Source organism: Dipodomys spectabilis, unplaced genomic scaffold, assembly GCF_019054845.1.
Source record: "Dipodomys spectabilis isolate Male_0828 unplaced genomic scaffold, ASM1905484v1 ptg000069l, whole genome shotgun sequence".
Taxonomy (NCBI): domain Eukaryota; kingdom Metazoa; phylum Chordata; class Mammalia; order Rodentia; family Heteromyidae; genus Dipodomys; species Dipodomys spectabilis.
Window position 1 is genome coordinate 24,467,754 of NW_024870746.1, and position 17,444 is coordinate 24,485,197.

Below are 17,444 nucleotides of genomic sequence, written 5' to 3' on the forward strand. Positions count from 1 at the left end.
CCCTCAATATCCTTTGAGCAGAAGCAGGTCCCTGGCTGATCTTTATGAGGAGGAGCTACTTTGAGTTCTCCTGGGATCCCAGTAGGCACTAAATGAGGAGGAGAATGGTGTCCCCTCCCCACGGAGCGGCCTAACACGGGACTCCAGTGCATGGTGTAGTAATAGGGCCTCACACACAGCTCACACTTTGAACTTTTCAGGAACGCTTGCCATGAACAGGATCATGAACACCTGCAGTGCTTTAGCCCAGGCCTTACCTGTTAGTACTAGTCCATCTGCCAGGTGAGAAAGCCTGGGCTTTCTCTGTGGTACAGAGGATGCAGATGAGGCCAGGCTCTGAGTTCTGGGTGTGAGATGCTGGTAGGTCAGAACCCCCCTGAATTCCCTCTTTACTGCTGAACATGTCATAGGACTTCCCAGTCTCCCCCTCTGCCCTCTGGGGTCTGTCCTGCCTGGCATGCCTGTAATCCTGACACAGGCTCCCACTGCAGGCACCTTCTCCAGAGGCAGAGCAGCCCCAGAATAATGGAAGAACCCTAAGAGCAAAAGGGACTTGGGGCTCACACCTTGCTGGAAGTGCAGAGCATTCTGCAAGTGGATTCACTGGTATCCATCCATTTATTTTGTCTGTCTGTCTGTCTATCTATCTATCATCTAGTGTCAATCCTGATGCTTAAACTCAGAGCCTGGGCACTGTCAATAAGCTTTCTTTTGTTCAAGGCTAGCACTCTACCACTCAAGCCACAGCTTCCCTTCTGGTATGCGCGCGCATGCATGCGTGTGTGTGTGTGTGTGTGTGTGTGTGTGTGTGTGTGTGTGTGTGTGATTAATTGGAGATGAGTCTTACAGATTTTGCTGCCCAGGCTTTGAACCATGATCCTCAGATCTCAGCCTCCTGAGTTAGCTAGGATTACAGGCCTGAGCAACCCACTCCTTCAGCCTTTATTCTTCATCTGTATTCCTATAATCCCTTTGAGGTCAAGAAGTACAATGCAAGGCCAGGTGACTTGCTTGTCCTCATGAGAAGACAGGGAGGGAGAACCATTTTGGTTTTAAGTAGCAGCTTGAAAAGCAAGGTCTATAGGCAGCCTTTTCTTTACTTTGATGTAGCAATGGAAGCTTTATTTTTTTCTTTTGTGCAGTCTATGCAGGAGGCCAGTGTGTAAGGCAGATAATGGACTGTCGTGGGTGTCCTGGACTTGGGGGGCTCTGGGCCTCTCAGCACTTCACGACAGCTGTATACATTGGTACAGAGACGGTGGCTAGTGCATCCCCATTTGACAATTGCTAGAGAAGATCAACTCTTACTTCACATTATTTACTAATTTAGCTTACTGCAACAAGAAATTATGCACATGGTTTATGAGAAGCATATTTGCTGTTGTGTTTGTAAAATGGCAATTAGGCAATGTTTCGTACAGAATTATTGGACTTTTTCTTTCTCATCATTAACCTTATTTGTGTCTGTTTTTTTGGAGGGAGGATGCTGCCAGAGCACTCTCTATACCAGATAAAACCACCCGCGCATGCCCCCAGCACAGAGGCTCCCAGAGCCAAGAAACTGCCTTCATTCCTCTTCGCATGCCCCCAGCACAGAGGCTCCCAGAGCCGAGAAACTGCCTTCATTCCTCTTCGCATGCCCCCAGCACAGAGGCTCCCAGAGCGGAGAAACTGCCTTCATTCCTCTTTTTTATTTTTTCCTGTGCCTGGGACTTGAACTCAAGGCCTGGGTGTTGTCCCTGAGCTTTTTTGCTCAAGACTGGTGCTCTACCACTTGAGCCACAGCTCTACTTATGGATTATTACTGGTTAATTGGAGATAAGAGTCTCGTGAGTCAAGTGCTAGTGGCTCATGCCTGTAATCCTACCTACTCAGCAGGCTGAGATTTGAGGATTATAGTTCAAAGCCAGCCCAGGCAGGAAAGCCCATGAGACTCTTTTTTTTTTTTTTTTTTTTGGGTCGGGTTGTGGGGCCTGAACTCTGGGCCTGGGCGCTGTCCCTCAGCTCTTCAGCTCAAGGCTAGCGCTCTACCACTTGAGCCACAGTGCCACTTCTGGCTTTTTTCTTTTTGCTTATGTGGTGCTGAGGAATCGAACCCAGGGCCTCAGGCATGCAAGGCAAATGCTCTACCACTGAGCCACCTTCCCAGCCCGCCCATGAGACTCTTATCACCAGTTAACCACCAGAAAATTGGAAGTGGCGCTGTGATTCAAGTGGTAGAGCACTCACTTTGAGCTGCAGATCTGAGGGACAGCACCCAGGCCCAGAGTTCAAGCCCCACAACTGACAAAAACAAAAAACAAAAACTTTCCGGGCTTTCCTGCCTGGGCTGGCTTTGAACCATGGTCCTCAAATCTCAGCTTCCTGAGTATTTAGGATTACAGGCCTGAGCCACCAGTGCCAAGCCTTTATTCTCCTTTTTATCTTCAGCTGTAGCTCGAAGTGCTCAGTGCTTGGTAGGAGCTCGTCGCTTAGTAGTTGCTTGAGGATTGAACCCCTAGGAGCTAGAGTCCCTAATTACAGAGCAGGAGTCAGTGAACCAGACCCAGCTTCTCCCCTGGGTTGATCCAAGGCCTGTGCAGCATGGGCCTCCCTTCCCCCCAACCCCTAGCTTCCCTTCCTGCTCTCCTTTCTCTGCCCAGCTGGCAGGAGCTCAGAGAATTTTAGTTAATTTTAATATTAGCCTAAGAAAGATTAATTAGGAAGGCAAATTTGGCCTAAAAGGTGTAATTAATTCCAAAGCCAAATAGAAGAGAGTTATGGATTATCTGTGTCGTTCCTGCCTTCAAGTGGTGTGGATAATCAAGGGCTGAGTAGACAACTGCAGACTAATTTTTGAAGTGTCGGTGCCGTGTAGACCAAACTCCATATGGTTTCTTATGTAAGCAGGCTCCAGGCTGCGACTAAGGCTGGGAACTGACTGGGAAGGTGCTCTGCAAGCCGAGCGAAGAGACACCGGTCAGGCAGCCGCAAGCTTTCATGAATCATGCATCTGTCCCTGGGCCTCCTCCAAACTGAATCATCTCTTTCCTAGACTGCTATGATACCTTCTACCCTGCCCCCAGCAGACTCTCCGCTCATCATCCAGCTACCTTTAGTCATGGCTCCTGGCCCACTTAGAACTTCAGTATGCCTGAAGGTGAAAGCTTCACAAATTGGCCCCAACCCATCCAGCTGGATTCCTTTTCCTTCTTGTTTTGTTTCTGAGATAAGGTCCTATTTATGGAGCCTCAGCTGGCTCAGAATTCCTGATCGCTTTGCCTCTGCCTCTCAAGTGCTGGGATTACAGGTGCGTGCCCCTAGGCCCAGCTCTCCTGACTGCATTCCTCCTGGCTTCCCACACTCCTAGACCATGATGTAGCTGATTTTGACAGGATGCACTATTGCTCACCCTGAAAGTTTCAGCCTGATTCACCCTTAGGCACTCCCAGTGATGGCTTCCCTGTTGACATGTAATCTTACTTTCTTTTCCTGGTTTGTTTCCTTTTCTCTTAAGGAAGACAGATCCTTCTAAGACAGCATCTCCCATGGAAGATGGTTAATAATTATGTGGTGTGTGTAGGGGTGTGTGTGTGTGTGCATGATGATACTGTGGTTTGAACTCAGGGCTTTTTCACTCAAGGCTGGTATTCTTCTACTTGAGCTCCACTTCCTGCTTATTGGGGGGTAGGGGTGGGGTGAGAGGTTTGTTTGGTGGTTAATTGGAGGTAAGAGTCTTATAGACTTTCCTGCCCTAGTTGGAAATCCTGTGATCCTCAGATCTCAGCCTCCTGAGTAGCATGCATTACCAGCATGAGCCACCCAGGGCCTGACTAGCATTTGCTGAAATTGGTCAAGGAATGATTTCAACAATGATAGCCATGAGTTTAGGTCACTGAAAGCCACACATGTCCCCTCCTCCCCGTCAGGATAAATTCAGCTAGAAATATGTGGGGAAATGGCTGTGTCCCCACTTCTGTTTGCCTGGTAGTGAGGCTCAGAGGCAGGTGGCTCCAGGAAGAAAGTTCTCGAGATGGTGACTGATGTAAACTGGAGATTGACAGCTGCTGATTGGTGCTTTGGTGGGTTCTCCCCTTTGCAAATGGTTATTGGCCATTGAAACTGCAAATCTACTATCTGCTCCCCTACGTAAATTGCATTTACATTTAAATTGTGTATTCTTCCCAAGGATGGGGTTAGTAAATAACTGGCAGATTAGAGCTGAGGAGAGGAAATTGTGCCCCGCATCAAACCTGAGACTGAAGTGACATCTGGCTTTTACTAGTTCCATTATTTCAGTTTAATAACAGCATGTGGCATTAAGGAAAGAGAAATCGGATCTCCATTTTAATGAACGGAGGAAGCTCTCAGGATTTAGATACCTTATCATGCTGAATACCTAGTGGATTGGCAATTAAAACTTGCTTCCCTCAAGAAAGGGAATCAAATGTCTCTGCAGCTACAGCGAGAGGAGAATAAAAAACAAACACCACCACCCTCCTCTCCCCAGCCCTCCCCCTCCCCCAGAAAAACCCCAAAACCAAGCCACTGTCCAGGACTATGCAGATGGAAATGCTGCAAACATCAGAGCCAAATATTCCAAGATTCTTCTTCATAGGAATCTTGGAATATTCATAGGAATTCTTCCATGGAAATATTGCTGGCACTGGGGTTGTGGATAGGGTTATGCATGCAGTGATTGATTCTTTAAGAGAAAGTCTTCAGCCAGAGTGATTGATTGAATAGTTGGCACAGAATCAGTGGCTCAGCCCATGAAGGTTAGGCGAGACCTCTGTTTTCATCCCATCCCAACCAAGCTGGGTTTAAACCCAGTTTGAGCAATTCCCTTCTCGTAGTGGCAGCAGCTGCCGCCGCTGCCCCCTCCCTGTGTAAAATGGAAGCGGTTCCACCTGCTGGCAGCCTTTTTGTTGAAAGCAATTGGGGAAAATGTAAACAAAATGCTTGTGCATCCTAATATACCCAAGCCTATCATTTATTTGCTTTGATGGAAACAAATGTGTCAATTTTCAAAGTCTTTGTTTGGTGAATCCAGTGTTTGGATGTTGCTAAATGTTTGCATGGCATGTTTGTTTGGAAACTGATGATCTATTCAGAAACTTTGGAGCACAGCCTGGGAGCACTCCCTGAACCTTCCTAGCCATCTCCCACAGCTCCTACAAATGCTTAGCTCTCTTCCATGATCTGGAGGGGGCTGATGGCACAGTGCCCCCATGGGCACATGTACATGAGAGATAGAGCCTCTTGAGGAACACACAGAAACTTCTTGAAGATTGGACTCTTAATCAAAATGTATTTTCCAAAACTCACAGTACTTACTGCTGAATACAAGGATTTTGTAAACTGTAACTGAATGAATCTTCATCTCAGCCCCAGAGAGGGGTCTCCATTGCAGATAAAAGGCACAATGGGGTCAGTAGCTTATCCTTATAGCCCTACCTGGTAAGTCAGAGCTGGGGGATCTGACTCTAAGCTGAAGTACTCCACTGTCTCAGATGCAATCCTCAGATTCCCCTTTCCCTGGTGTTTAATCAAAGCATTGTGTGTTTTCTCACAGTTACATTTTGTCTTGCATAATTGTTTTTAAAATTGCAACCGTATTTCTTAAGAGACTCCAGCTAGTAGTTAGACAGGTCTCTCCTTAAACAAAATAAAGCAAAAAGCCTGGTGCTGTGGTACATGAGGAGAAACAAGAGGCCGTGTTTTGCTGTGTGGTTGACAGCAAACATCTGTGTCTTTAGAGGAGCATCCAGAGGATGGAATGGGCTGGGACACGAAAGTATTTTCAAAAGGCCAAAGCTGGGTCTGGGAATGTGGCTTAGTGGTAGAGTACTTGCCTGCGTGCATAAAGCCCTGGGTTTGATTCCTCAGTACCACATGAACAGAAAGAGCTGGAAGTGGTGCTGTGGCTCAAGTGGTAGAGTGCTAGCTTTGAGCAAAAGAAGTTCAGGGACAGTGCCCAGGTCCTGAGTTCAAGCCCCAGGACAGGCAAGAAAGCAAGAAGGCAAGAAAGAAAGGAGAGAGGAAAAAAATAAAAAAGAGGCCAAAGCTGAATAGCACCCAGGCCCCAAGTTTAAGCTATGACCGACAAAAGCTATAACTTCTGCAACTTTTGACCTGCCCTTAAACCTGATTCTAATTTTGTGTGTGTGTGTGTGTGTGTGTGTGTGTGTGTTGGTAATGGGGCTCAAGTTCTGGATGTTGTCCCTTAGCTTTTGCACTCAAGGCTAGTGTTCTACCACTTGAGCCACCGCTCTACTTTTGGCTTTTTACTGCTTAATTGGAAATCGTTTCACGGACTTTCCTGCTGAAGCTGGCTTTGAACTATGATCCTCAGATTTCAGCCTCCTGAGTAACTAGAATTAGAGGTATGAGCCACTGGTGCTCAGCTTCTGGGTCTAGTTTTCTTAAGTAAGAAAGCCTTAACTAACAGACGTTTCTTCCAGCTTCCTATTCTCCCTAGAGTAAATGGCCTCCCTATCCATCCATGACTGTAGGTCTTTTAATGGTGGTCTAGACACCAGCACTCATTTGATTTCTCTTTTTTTCTCTTCCCACTTTCCGGGCACCATTCAGCTGGGTTGCAGTTCCTTGCTTCCTGTGTATAGTGGTAGCTTCTCTCCTCTCTTGACATTTCATCATGGCTGTCTGCCTACCAAGCCGACCGGTGTCTCTTTCTGCTTGAACTTAGGTTAAATTAATCATCTGATTTCTACATCAGTCTGTTGCTATGAGGGTTACTGATGTCATACTGTCAGTATTATGATTACCATAATATCTAACAGGCAGAGAGGGATTGGTTGCTAGAGGAAACCTTAGGATGAAACTGTCCCAGCTTTAGTAACCAGCCTGATTGCACAGACTTTAGACACCATGTGAAAGGGGTAAGTGGATTAATCGTGCAGTTGGATTCCTTTGAGTGATTTTTTCTTCCATATGTGTGTTCCGTCTAGGCAATTGTCCAGTGCCACTTGAGATTGATGAGGGCTCTCTGGAAGGTTATTCCGGGGAAATGGGGAGAACAAGAGAGCTGTTCTTAAGAACAAATGTCACCGGATCTGCCTAAGCCACTGCACAAAAAAATCTGAGGTGCTAAGCTTCAATGCCCCACTCTGGTGTTGGCTGCTTCCTAGTGGTTTAAAAGTGGTTACAGGCTCTGTATAGTAGCTTTACAATTTAAAAAAAAAAAAAAAAAAAAAGTGGTTACAGGGCTGGGAAGGTGGCTCAGTGGTAGAGTGCTTGCCTTGCATGCATGAGGCCCTGGGTTCGATTCCTTAGTACTACATAAACAGAAAAAGCCGGAAGTGGCGCTGTGGCTCAAGTGGTAGAGCACTAGCCTTGAGCTGAAGAGATGAAGGACAGAGACCAGGTCCAGAGTTCAGACCCCATGATGGAAAAAAAAAAAAAAAGTGGTCTTCATTCAGCCTGGTACCATGATTCATGCCTACTCAGGAGCCTGAGATGTGAGGATCTTGGTTTGAAGCCAACCTGGGCAGGAAAGTCCATGAGACTTTTTTTTAAAATTTTTTTTAAATTTTTATTTTTTTATTGTGAAAATACTGTACAGAGGAGTTACAATTACATGGGCAAGATAATGAGTACATTTCTTATCAAGCATTGTAGCCTCCTCCTTTGTTTCCCCTTCCCATCCCTTCCCATCCTCCCCCCGCCCCCCCCCACCCAGTCCTCCCCGCTATCCCCCTCCCCCCGCACCAAAGTTGTAAAGTTCATTTTTCGGCATAATTACTTGTACATCTCCATGAGACTTTTATCTCCAATAACCATCAGAAAATTGGAAGGGGAGCTGTGGCTCAAAGTGGTAGAGCGCTAACCTTCAGCAAAGAGCTCAGGGACAGCACCCAGGCCCTCAGCTGAGTTGAAGTCCCAAAACTGACACAAAAAAAAAGAGAGAGAGAGAAAGAAAGAGAAAGAGACAGAGAAAGAGAGAGACAGACAGAGAGACAGAGAGACAGAGAGAGAGAGAGAGAAATGGAAATATGACAAAAAATAGAGGCTTGGGGCTGGGAAGGTGGCTCAGTGGTAGAGCGCTTGCCTTGCATGCCTGAGGCCCTGGGTTCGATTCCTCAACACCACATAAGAAAAAAGAAAGCCGGGCGCTGGTGGCTCACGCCTGCAATCCTAGCTACTCAGGAGGCTGAGATCTGAGGATCGCTGTTCAAAGCCAGCCCGGGCAGGAGAGACCGTGAGACTCCTATCTCCAATAAACCACCAGAAAACCAGAAGTGGCGCTGTAGCTCAAGTGGTAGAGCGCTCACCTTGAACTGAAGAGCTGAGGGACAGCGCCCAGGCCCAGAGTTCAAGTCCCACGACCGACAAAAAAAAAAAGAAAAAACCCGGAAGAGGTGCTGTGGCACAAGTGGTAGAGCACTAGCCTTAAGCTGAAGTGCTGAGGGACAGTGCCCAGGCCCAGAGTTCAAGCCCCACGACTGGACCCAAAATAAATAAATAAATAAAATAAAATAAAAATAGAGGCTTGCCTTGGGCAATAAAGCTCAGGAATAGCACCAAGGCCCTGAATTCAAGCCTATGACCAGTAACATACACAAAGCTTCTGGAACTCATAGGAAAAGAAGACGCTAACATTTACTAAGTGCCTATTGTACGGAAAAAATAATAATAATAAAGCTTAGCTTTTACACAGAAGACAGGCCAGCTAAGATGTCCCTGAACAAGTCTTAACAATCCATGGCATTTTCAAGCTTGTATACAATGTTCTTCCTAATTGGACATTGACTGATGTCCAATAAAAGCCAAGTCATTACTTAAAATTGGTCTAGATCCTCCTATGCTGAGTAATTATCTTGCGATCGTTTTCACTACAATATTAAAAAGCCTTGAAACATTATAGAAATGAGGTACAACAAATAAACTCCTAAATTAAAAAAAAATCTCTGTGAAAAGGCCTGACGAATGGGTCTGTCTTTTTCAGGATTTTGTGAAGTAGGTGTCAGGTCAGGGTGAGGTTTGGGTTTGTAGGGAGAAATTAAGAACTCCATGGAGTATCAGTGATGGAATTTAGGCTGTGTGTGTTTACAGTCCCATATCAAGATTTGCACCAATCTATATAAATCAATTTGTGTGCCAGAGAATGAATAGTTGACTTTTTTTTTCTCCAAATGCCAATTCAGCAATTACAAAGTCTGCTGGTGGTTAATTAAAACAACCATCTCGTTATGCTCAGAGTTAAATTGCAAGTGTGAAAACCACTACTGTTTGCAATAACTGAGTGTTCTGTACTCTGCACTCCCATCAAAGGAGGCCAGGGATAAATAACTTTCATTTAACTTGCAAAAAAAAATTTCTCTCAGCCCTTTCCTATTTAATTAACTTATCTTTTCACAGAGCTTGAGTCTTACTGAGTTTTGGAGGAGTAATGGAAATCCTTGGGTATTTTGTCTAGAATTTTTTCTCTTGTTAGTTGTATAGAAAATGTCAATTGAATCCCAAGAATTCTGTGTTGATGCTACACCCTCCCAAGGCTTCATAAGGGGACCCCCTGATCCTTACAGGGGTTCTAGGTAGAGAGCCGCACAGCAGTGATACATGTTTATCATCTGTTGTACCTCTAAGAGCAGGAGATGGGGCTGTGAGCCCTTTTGTGGGTGAGTAGCAATCTCGCACTTCTATGTGAAGCTGGGTTCAAGAACTTCATGTCTTATGATTGCAGGGATTCCACTGTAAGAAAAGACCACGCTGCTCTCACTATGGTAGACGTGCAGTGAGTGTCTGAGCAACTGTGACTTGCAGATCCATCTTGAACAGCTTGGATTTTCTCCTGGTCCCATACTACGTATGTCTAAGGCAAACTGAAGGACATTTGTGGTTTGCAAATGACCTCATTTAAAGCGATTTACAGCTGGCCCTCCTGGCAATTCAGGGAGATCCGAGGATCATGGGTCAAAGCCAGCCTGGACAGGAAAGTCTTTGACCAAAAAGCCAGTAGTGGAGCTATGGCTCAAGTGGTAGAGCACTAGTCTTGAGCAAAAAAAGCTCAGAGACAGTGCTCAGGCCCTGAGTTCAAGCCCTAGGACTGGAACCAAAAAAAACAAACAAGCAAAAAAGAAACACACACACACACACAAAAGCCTTACAATAAAGGAATGTATGCAATAAGAATCATGAAAATAGAAATAGGTTAGGTACAATGGCTCACACCTGTAAGCCCAGCCACTAGGAGGCAGAGATGGGGAAGATTTCAAGGCCATCACCCCAGCTACATAGGTTCATGGTCGGGGAAGCTAGGGAATAAATGGAGACCCAATTCAAAAAAATAACTAAAGCAAAAAGGGTTGGAGTCCTGGCTCATGGGAGGGTTTCTACCTGGCAAGTGCTAGGTTCTGAGTTAAATCCAGTATTGCCAAAAAATAAATAATAATTAAATAGAATAACAAAAAAAAATACAGAGGGAAGAAGTGATAAATAAACCAGATTTGTACAGATTATAAATACAGTATGAGTTCAAGGGCCTGAGTTGTTATTGTTTTTTCCAACAGTTTCAAGTAGATTTTTTTTATTCTACCTCCTGTTGTGATGGGGTATTTAGGATATGCTCGTTTTTGTTTGTTTGTGGTTTGGATTTTGGGGGTTTTTTTGGTCTTGGGGCTTGAACTCTGGGCCTGAGCTCTTCCCTGAGCTCTTCAGCTCAAGGCAAGCACTCTACCACTTCAGCCACAGCACCAATTCCAGTTTTCTGGTGGTTCATTGGAGATGAGTCTAACAAACCTTCCTGCCCAGGCTGGCTTTGAATTGTGATCCTCAGATCTCAGCCTCCAGAGTAGCTAGGATTACAGGTGTGAGCCACCATTGCCTGGCTAGGATATGCTCTGTTTTCTTCATCTACAGTGTTATTGTCTGTAGCTTCCATAGACAAAATGCCTGTATGTTTCCTTGTTCTTGGGTGCATTGCCTGCCTGTGGGTAGTGTGTACAGGCACCACCTAAGTGTTTGTAGACTAGAGGGAGTGGGTTGAGTGACTGTGGAATCCACTTCATTTAAAAAGTCATAGTATTAACCAGTAATAGAAGGGGCTAGGTCTCAGTTAAAGATTATCTGTGTCAGCTGGGCACTGGTGGCTCATGCCTGTAATCCTAGCTACTCAGGAGGCTGAGATCTGAGGATCGTGATCGCAGTTCAAAACCGGCCCAGCCCAGAAAGTCCGTGAGACTCTTATCTCCAATAAACCACTAGAAAAGCAGAAGTGGTTTTCTCAAGTGGTAGAGCACTCACCTTGAGCTGAAGCGCCAGGGACAGTGCCCAAGCCCAGAGTTCAAGCCCCACAACCGACAAAAAAAAAAAAAAAAAAAAGCATTATCTGTGTGGGTATGGATGTTCGTATGCATATGTGTGTGTGCCAGTAATAGGGCTTAAACTCAGGGTTCTCCCTTAGTTTCCTACTCAAGACTGGCATTCTACTACTTGAGCCACACCTCTAGGTCCAGCTTTTTTGCTGGTTCACTAGAGAGAAGAGTCTCAGACTCTGCTGGGGCTGATTTTGAATCTGGATTCTCAGATCTTAGCCTCCTGAGGAGCTTGGATTACAGGCCTGAGCTGCTGGTACCCAGCTAAATTAATAGAATACCTTGAAGCCAGTAGATCATACACAAAAGCAGAACAATTACATTTGTTCTCCCAATTCTTTCTCAGCTTCTACCAGAAAACTATATGAAAAGAAACTGGTGCAGTTGCTGGTCTTACCTCCTAATGGATGACCTGTGGTGAAGGAACTCAGAAAGCTGTGTAGCACTCAGGATAACATGGAAGGTATTGCCATAACTTGTTCCGCTAGCTAGCAACTGTGCGCTCATGAATCCCCTGCCCCGCATGATTGGTGAGGCTTTAAGTGGTGTGCAAGCTGACCTGTGAAATAGTGTGTGGCCTGCTTGCACACTGAGCCAGGAAAAATAGGCCCTGGGGCTGCCCAAGAAACTTGTAATTCCATATCTGTGTTCGCTCTGAGACTCAGTTGGATGGGAAGTTGGGAGAAGGATTGAGCTAACTAGAGCCAGGTTCCTTAAAACCAGAAGTTTCTACAGGCAAATGCTGAACTTCCTTTGAAATCTCAACTTCTTCTTTGTTTGAACAAATACATTCCATCGTTAATTTCTTTTGGATGAAATTATTTTTTAAATAATTTTATTGGGTGAAGTTGTTTTGTGACTAGTAAGCTGGTAGCTCATGCTTCTAATCCTAGCTGCTCAAGAGGTTGAGCTCTGAAGACCATGGTTCAAAACCATCCTGGACAGGAAAGTCCATGAGACTTTTATCTCCAATTAACCACCAAAAAAAGCCAAAGGGGAGCTTTGGTTCAAAACATACTAGCCTAGAACTAAAAAGCTCAGGGACAGTGTCCAGGCCCTGAGTTTAAGTTCCAGGACTGGTACTCTCTCACACACACACACACACACACACACACACACACACACACACACACACACACACACACACACACACACACACACACACAAGAAAAGATGAAGTAGCTTGTACCATCTTTGAATTTTTCTTTCCTAAGCCAACTGCACTCTTTATTCCTATGGGAACGGAAAGCAGCAGCTAGCTGGTCCCTTTTGGGGTCACTGAGTGGGTGATTTGGGAGCGCTGGGCTTGGGGGTCCGGAGGCCCGTGTCCTGGGTGCACCATTCTCCTGCAGTGGTATCTGTGCTCGGGCACTCTGGCCTTGGAGATTCCCACACTAGATTCCCCAACGTTTCTTAAGAACCCTCTTTAAGCCATAGTGAATAACTATACACCATCTCATTTAACCCTGACAATGCTTAGCTGAAGCTCCAAGGGGCCAACATCACAGAGGTGGGCAGTGACCTCTGAAGATAGGCACACATTTGCATGTGCCATGCAGAGTGGAGCCCGGGCACCCCCATACTGTCCAGCAACTAAAACAAAGCAGCAATTCCATGTCTGTTTGGAGAGTAAAAGTGACAGACCCGAGATTTGAACTCACATCTGGCTCTCAAAATTGTCTTTCCACACAGACCTTCTATTTTTCTTATAATTTCTACTATGGGGCAGAAAATGCTACACGTTGCACCAGGTCTGCCCTGGATCAGGGACAATTTCATGTCCTTCAAGTGGACAGCTCAACCAGCCATACAAATGCCCTCTGGAAACTTCCTGGTCATCCTAGAATCGGAGAGGCATGGAGCTTACCCCGAGGGGCAGGCACAGCCAGCCTTATTTGAAAAGGACAAGGTCTAGGGGACGGCCATCACCGACCCTAAGGAGGCAGTGTGTGCCAGGGAGCCCAGGACTAGGGCTCTCCCAGACGCCAAAGTGCGGCAATGCTGGCTGGGAGGAAATTGATCCTCCCACATCTGAGCTTTGCCTGCTTCTAACTGGGTTCATTTGCTGCCAACCAACTGCAGGGCACCAGGTCAGAGGCACAGGCCCTGTCAGCAGTACCCCTGGAAGGCCACCCTTGCTCCTGGTAGAATGCCCTGTCTCCAGGGGAGGGCTGAATTTGCCCCTCCAGAGAGTCTCACAGCCTCTGGTGGCATTGGAATGAAGTGGCTGAAAAGTGATTGATGGGGATGGGGATGGGGATGTGAGTGTCCTATGGCACCTAATGCTAGGGTGAGACTGTGTGGAAAGTTCTAGAACAATTCTGAGTCATCCAAACAACAGTTGCTTTTTCCTTTTCTCCTTTTCACTCACTGTTTGGACAGCGTGGGGGATAGAGCTTAAATGATCTAACATCTTTTCAACTTCCCAAATCTTTCTTTGGCTTGAGGAGCTCATTTAAAAGTCTCCCATTAAGCCAGCCTGGTGGCTTAGGACTGTAATCCTAGCTACTAAGACAGGAAGCTGAGATCTGAGGATCCTGATTTGAAGTCAGCCGCAGGCAGGAAACTCTGAGAGTCTCTTAACTCCAATTAGCCAGCCAACAAGAGCCAGATGTGGAAATGTGGCTCAAGTGGTAGAGCGCTAGCTTTGAGCAAAAGAAAGCTAAGCAACAGTGTGAGATCCAGAGTTCAAGCCCCAGGACCAGTGCGCGCGCGCGCGCGCGCGCGCACACACACACACACACACACACACACACACACACACACACACACAGATAGAATCTGGGCTCAGTTTGTGAAAGCGCAGGAGTCTTGATCCAAATACTGTATTTGATCCAAATACAGCACAAGCTGATTTCTACCACTGGCTGCCTCCCCCCCCCCTCTCCTCCCTGCCGCCCCCCTCCCCAAAGCCTTTGAGCACAGACCTGGCCTTATCCTCCCCTAGGTGCTTTTTTTTTTTTTAAATATACACAGAGAGAGGGAAAAAAAATCCTCCTGCTGTTCTGACATTTAGGGCTGCACAGAGCTGGCACACGGGGACAATGACAAGGCTGCAAACAGCCGTCCAGACGAGCAGCTAGCTCATGACAGCCAGTCCAACCGTGTCCCCAGGGGAGGCCCAAGCGGCTGCTCTAGGCTGCTGGAGCTCCAGAGGTTGGGGGAAGGCTCTTCTCCCTCAAGGAGGGCAGCAGGAATTTTCTTCTGTGCAGATGCCCTGGGTGGAGCGCATTCTCCCACACGTTGCTGGTCATGTCCTTCGCTGGCTTGTACATTCTCATGGCCTGTTTTTTTTTTTTTTTCTTTCTCTTTTTGTTTCCCTTGATCCAGAACTTAATATCATTTTGAAAGGAAATATCACACTCACCACAGGAAAAGAAAAAGACAAGGAATCCAAAAAAGTACGTACAATTCTAACACATGAATGATCTACCTCGTTATCTACAGATGAAAAAGAACAGCAAATAGCACTTCTGTTAGAGGTGGAAAAAAAAAATCCTGATTGAGAGGATCATTTGAATTCAGGTTTTTGTGGGTGACACTTTGAGATGGGGTCTCCACCCCAACACCAGATTGGAGCAGGAGGCCAAATCCATGAGGGTCGCATGCTTACGAATAAGGTCTGGTTGGTTCAGAGACCCTCTCTCCGCTTACTGGTAGAACGCTTTGGGGAGGTCAGTTGGTAGCTGTAAGCCTCTGCATGCTCGCAGAGCCCCTCCCTCCCAATGCTCTATGGAGTATAAGGCAGGTCAAGTTCTCACTGCAGAATAGTGCAGAAGCGAAGCTCAGGAAGGACCTCCGCTACCCTGTGCATTCCATCTCCTAACCACCATTTCTCAATGACTGTAGGCTCTTTTGCTTTCTCATCTTTCTTCCATTCCCTCATCTTCCTCTGGCTTCCCCATCTTGCTCCCCTCATCCCTGGGCCTGTGTATGGTGGCTTCCCAGGACTATGGGTCTGGTACAGGCCTGGCAGAAGAGCCGCTTTCTGGAAAGCATCTCCCTCTTTGTTCTCCATCCCTCCATCTCTTTTCGCCTCCCTCCCTCCAGCCAGCCAACGGTGTGTCCCAGACGGGTGAGCATTTTGCAGATGGCAGGACGTGTGCAGGCTTTGCCTTTTGGATTCGGGAGGGACATGAGGACCAAGCAGAGCTTTACTCGGTGCAGACTTAGAAGCCCTGGTGGCCTCTGTCGATGGCCACGGCTTTGCCTCTGCCCCTCCCCCGTCCAGATTCAAAGGCTCCCGGACACCTGGAAGTGCCGCCCCCCTCTGCCCACCCCCCATGGACTGCCACGTATTTACAGAGGTCAGGTCCCAGGTGCAGTCGTGTACCCCTATAATCTCAGCACTCAGAGGCTGACATGAGGATCCAGAGTTCGAGGCTACCTACTGAGATCTTTTCTCAAAAACAAACCAACCCACCATTTACCCCAGGGGCAAGATATGTAGCTGAATGCAGGGTGTTACCTAACATACGTGAAGGTTTGAGGCTGGTCCTCAGCCCTGCAAAAAACCCGCCCCCAATCAACCAAACCAAAGCAAACGAAACACAAAATAAGGTAATAAACAAAAACACCATCCTGGCTTAGTCTTCCCAGAGCTACTATCCTATTTTATGCCATATTACTTTTTTTATGTACTTGGTACAATTGCAAAATTATTGTAGAGTGGTCTCTGCCTTCAGCTTCCCAATTTTCCCTGCTGGGATTAAATCACAACACTGAACTTGCTCAAAACCAGCTGCTTCCTTGACGTTAGCCCCTCCTCACCCAATCCCCACTGCTCCCGCCTTGGTTCCCAGAATCCTTTTCACTCTTACATCCTGCATCCCATTTTCCTGTCAAAATCCGGTGATGATTTAAGAAATGTCCCAAAAAGCCAGTGGCTCACAACTGTAATCCTAGCTACTCACAGGAGGCTGAGATCTGAGGATAGTGGTTCAAAGCCAGCCCAGGCAGGAAAGTCCGTGACACTTTTTATCTCCAATAAACCACCAGAAAACTGTAAGTGGAGCTATGGCTCAAAGTGGTAGAGCACTAGTCTGGAGCAAAAAAAAAAAACAACTCAGAGATAGCACCTGGGTCCTGAGTTCAAGCCCTATGACCAATAACAACAACAACAACAACAACAATATGGCCTAGAACCTCATCCACTAGCAGCCACAGAGCCTCACACAGAATGGGGTCCAAAGCTCACCTAACAGAATCTACCAGAAGTTCTAGTGTTGAACAGTTAAGTTTGCAAATGTGCTCCTGAGTTTCAAATGACTGCAGAGTTAAACCAATGAAAAGGAATTCCAGGTAAACATTGGTGCAATGTGCTTGGCGTTTGCTTCCTATTGAAGCATAATTCAAATCTGATGAAGTAATTCTGATAGCATGTCAGATTTTCTGAAAAGGTTTTTAAATGGCTCGTTAAGGGTTCCTTTGCATTCATCGCAACCTCGGTTCCTCAGAAAATCCTTTTGTCTTGTTCCTGCAAAGATGTTTATGGTAGAAAAAGCGACCTGAGTGTAGGAAGAGCAACTCGCGTGGGCTGAAACACGTCAAGGGTGGCGGGTGCTCTTTCCTCTTTGCTTTCTGTAGGCCTGAAGGAAAGCCACATCAATATTTTGAATTGGCAATAGAATTAAATAGAAAGTTTGTGATGGCAGAAAATCTTTTGATCTGAAGGATTTATGTAAGCCATTTTGATTCCCAGAAAGGCCCCAAGACATCTGTTCAACTTTAAATCCGAAAGTAAATGTAAATAAGCATTTAAATTCCTATGTAAAAGTGGGGGTAGAAAGTGTTTATTGAGACACTCGTCTTACACTATAGACTTTAATTACTTAAAAGCACTGGTCTGTACCTAACAATCTTCTGCGTGCCTAGAGAGGCAGTATTTGCATTCCCCTTCCCCCCAAAGCACTCTATTTCCCTCTTATTTTGGTGGGTTCCTAGTGGAATAGAAGACGCTGTGAGAGCCAGACTATATCAGCTTCTGCACTTTCTTAACCTTGTCTCAAGGAAAGAAGGGAAGGAGGGAGGGAAGGAGACCGAAGGGGGAGAGAGAGAGAGGGAGAGGGCAAGGAAGGAGGAGGAGGGTGGGAAGAAGGAAGGAGAGGGAGGGAAGAAAGGAGAAGGAGG

At 46.3% G+C, this 17,444-nt stretch overlaps 1 protein-coding gene across 1 annotated transcript in view; it reads left to right on the plus strand.

Moving 5' to 3' along the window:
- The first annotated feature begins 4,012 nt into the window (after positions 1–4,012).
- Positions 4,013–17,444, plus strand: part of Lemd1 (LEM domain containing 1) — a 33,148-nt gene continuing 19,716 nt past the window's right edge. The window contains 6 exon segments of the mRNA XM_042681918.1: positions 4,013–4,024; positions 4,836–4,928; positions 9,730–9,808; positions 11,662–11,778; positions 14,646–14,716; positions 15,366–15,390. Coding sequence (XP_042537852.1) covers positions 4,013–4,024; positions 4,836–4,928; positions 9,730–9,808; positions 11,662–11,778; positions 14,646–14,716; positions 15,366–15,390 — 397 coding nt within the window.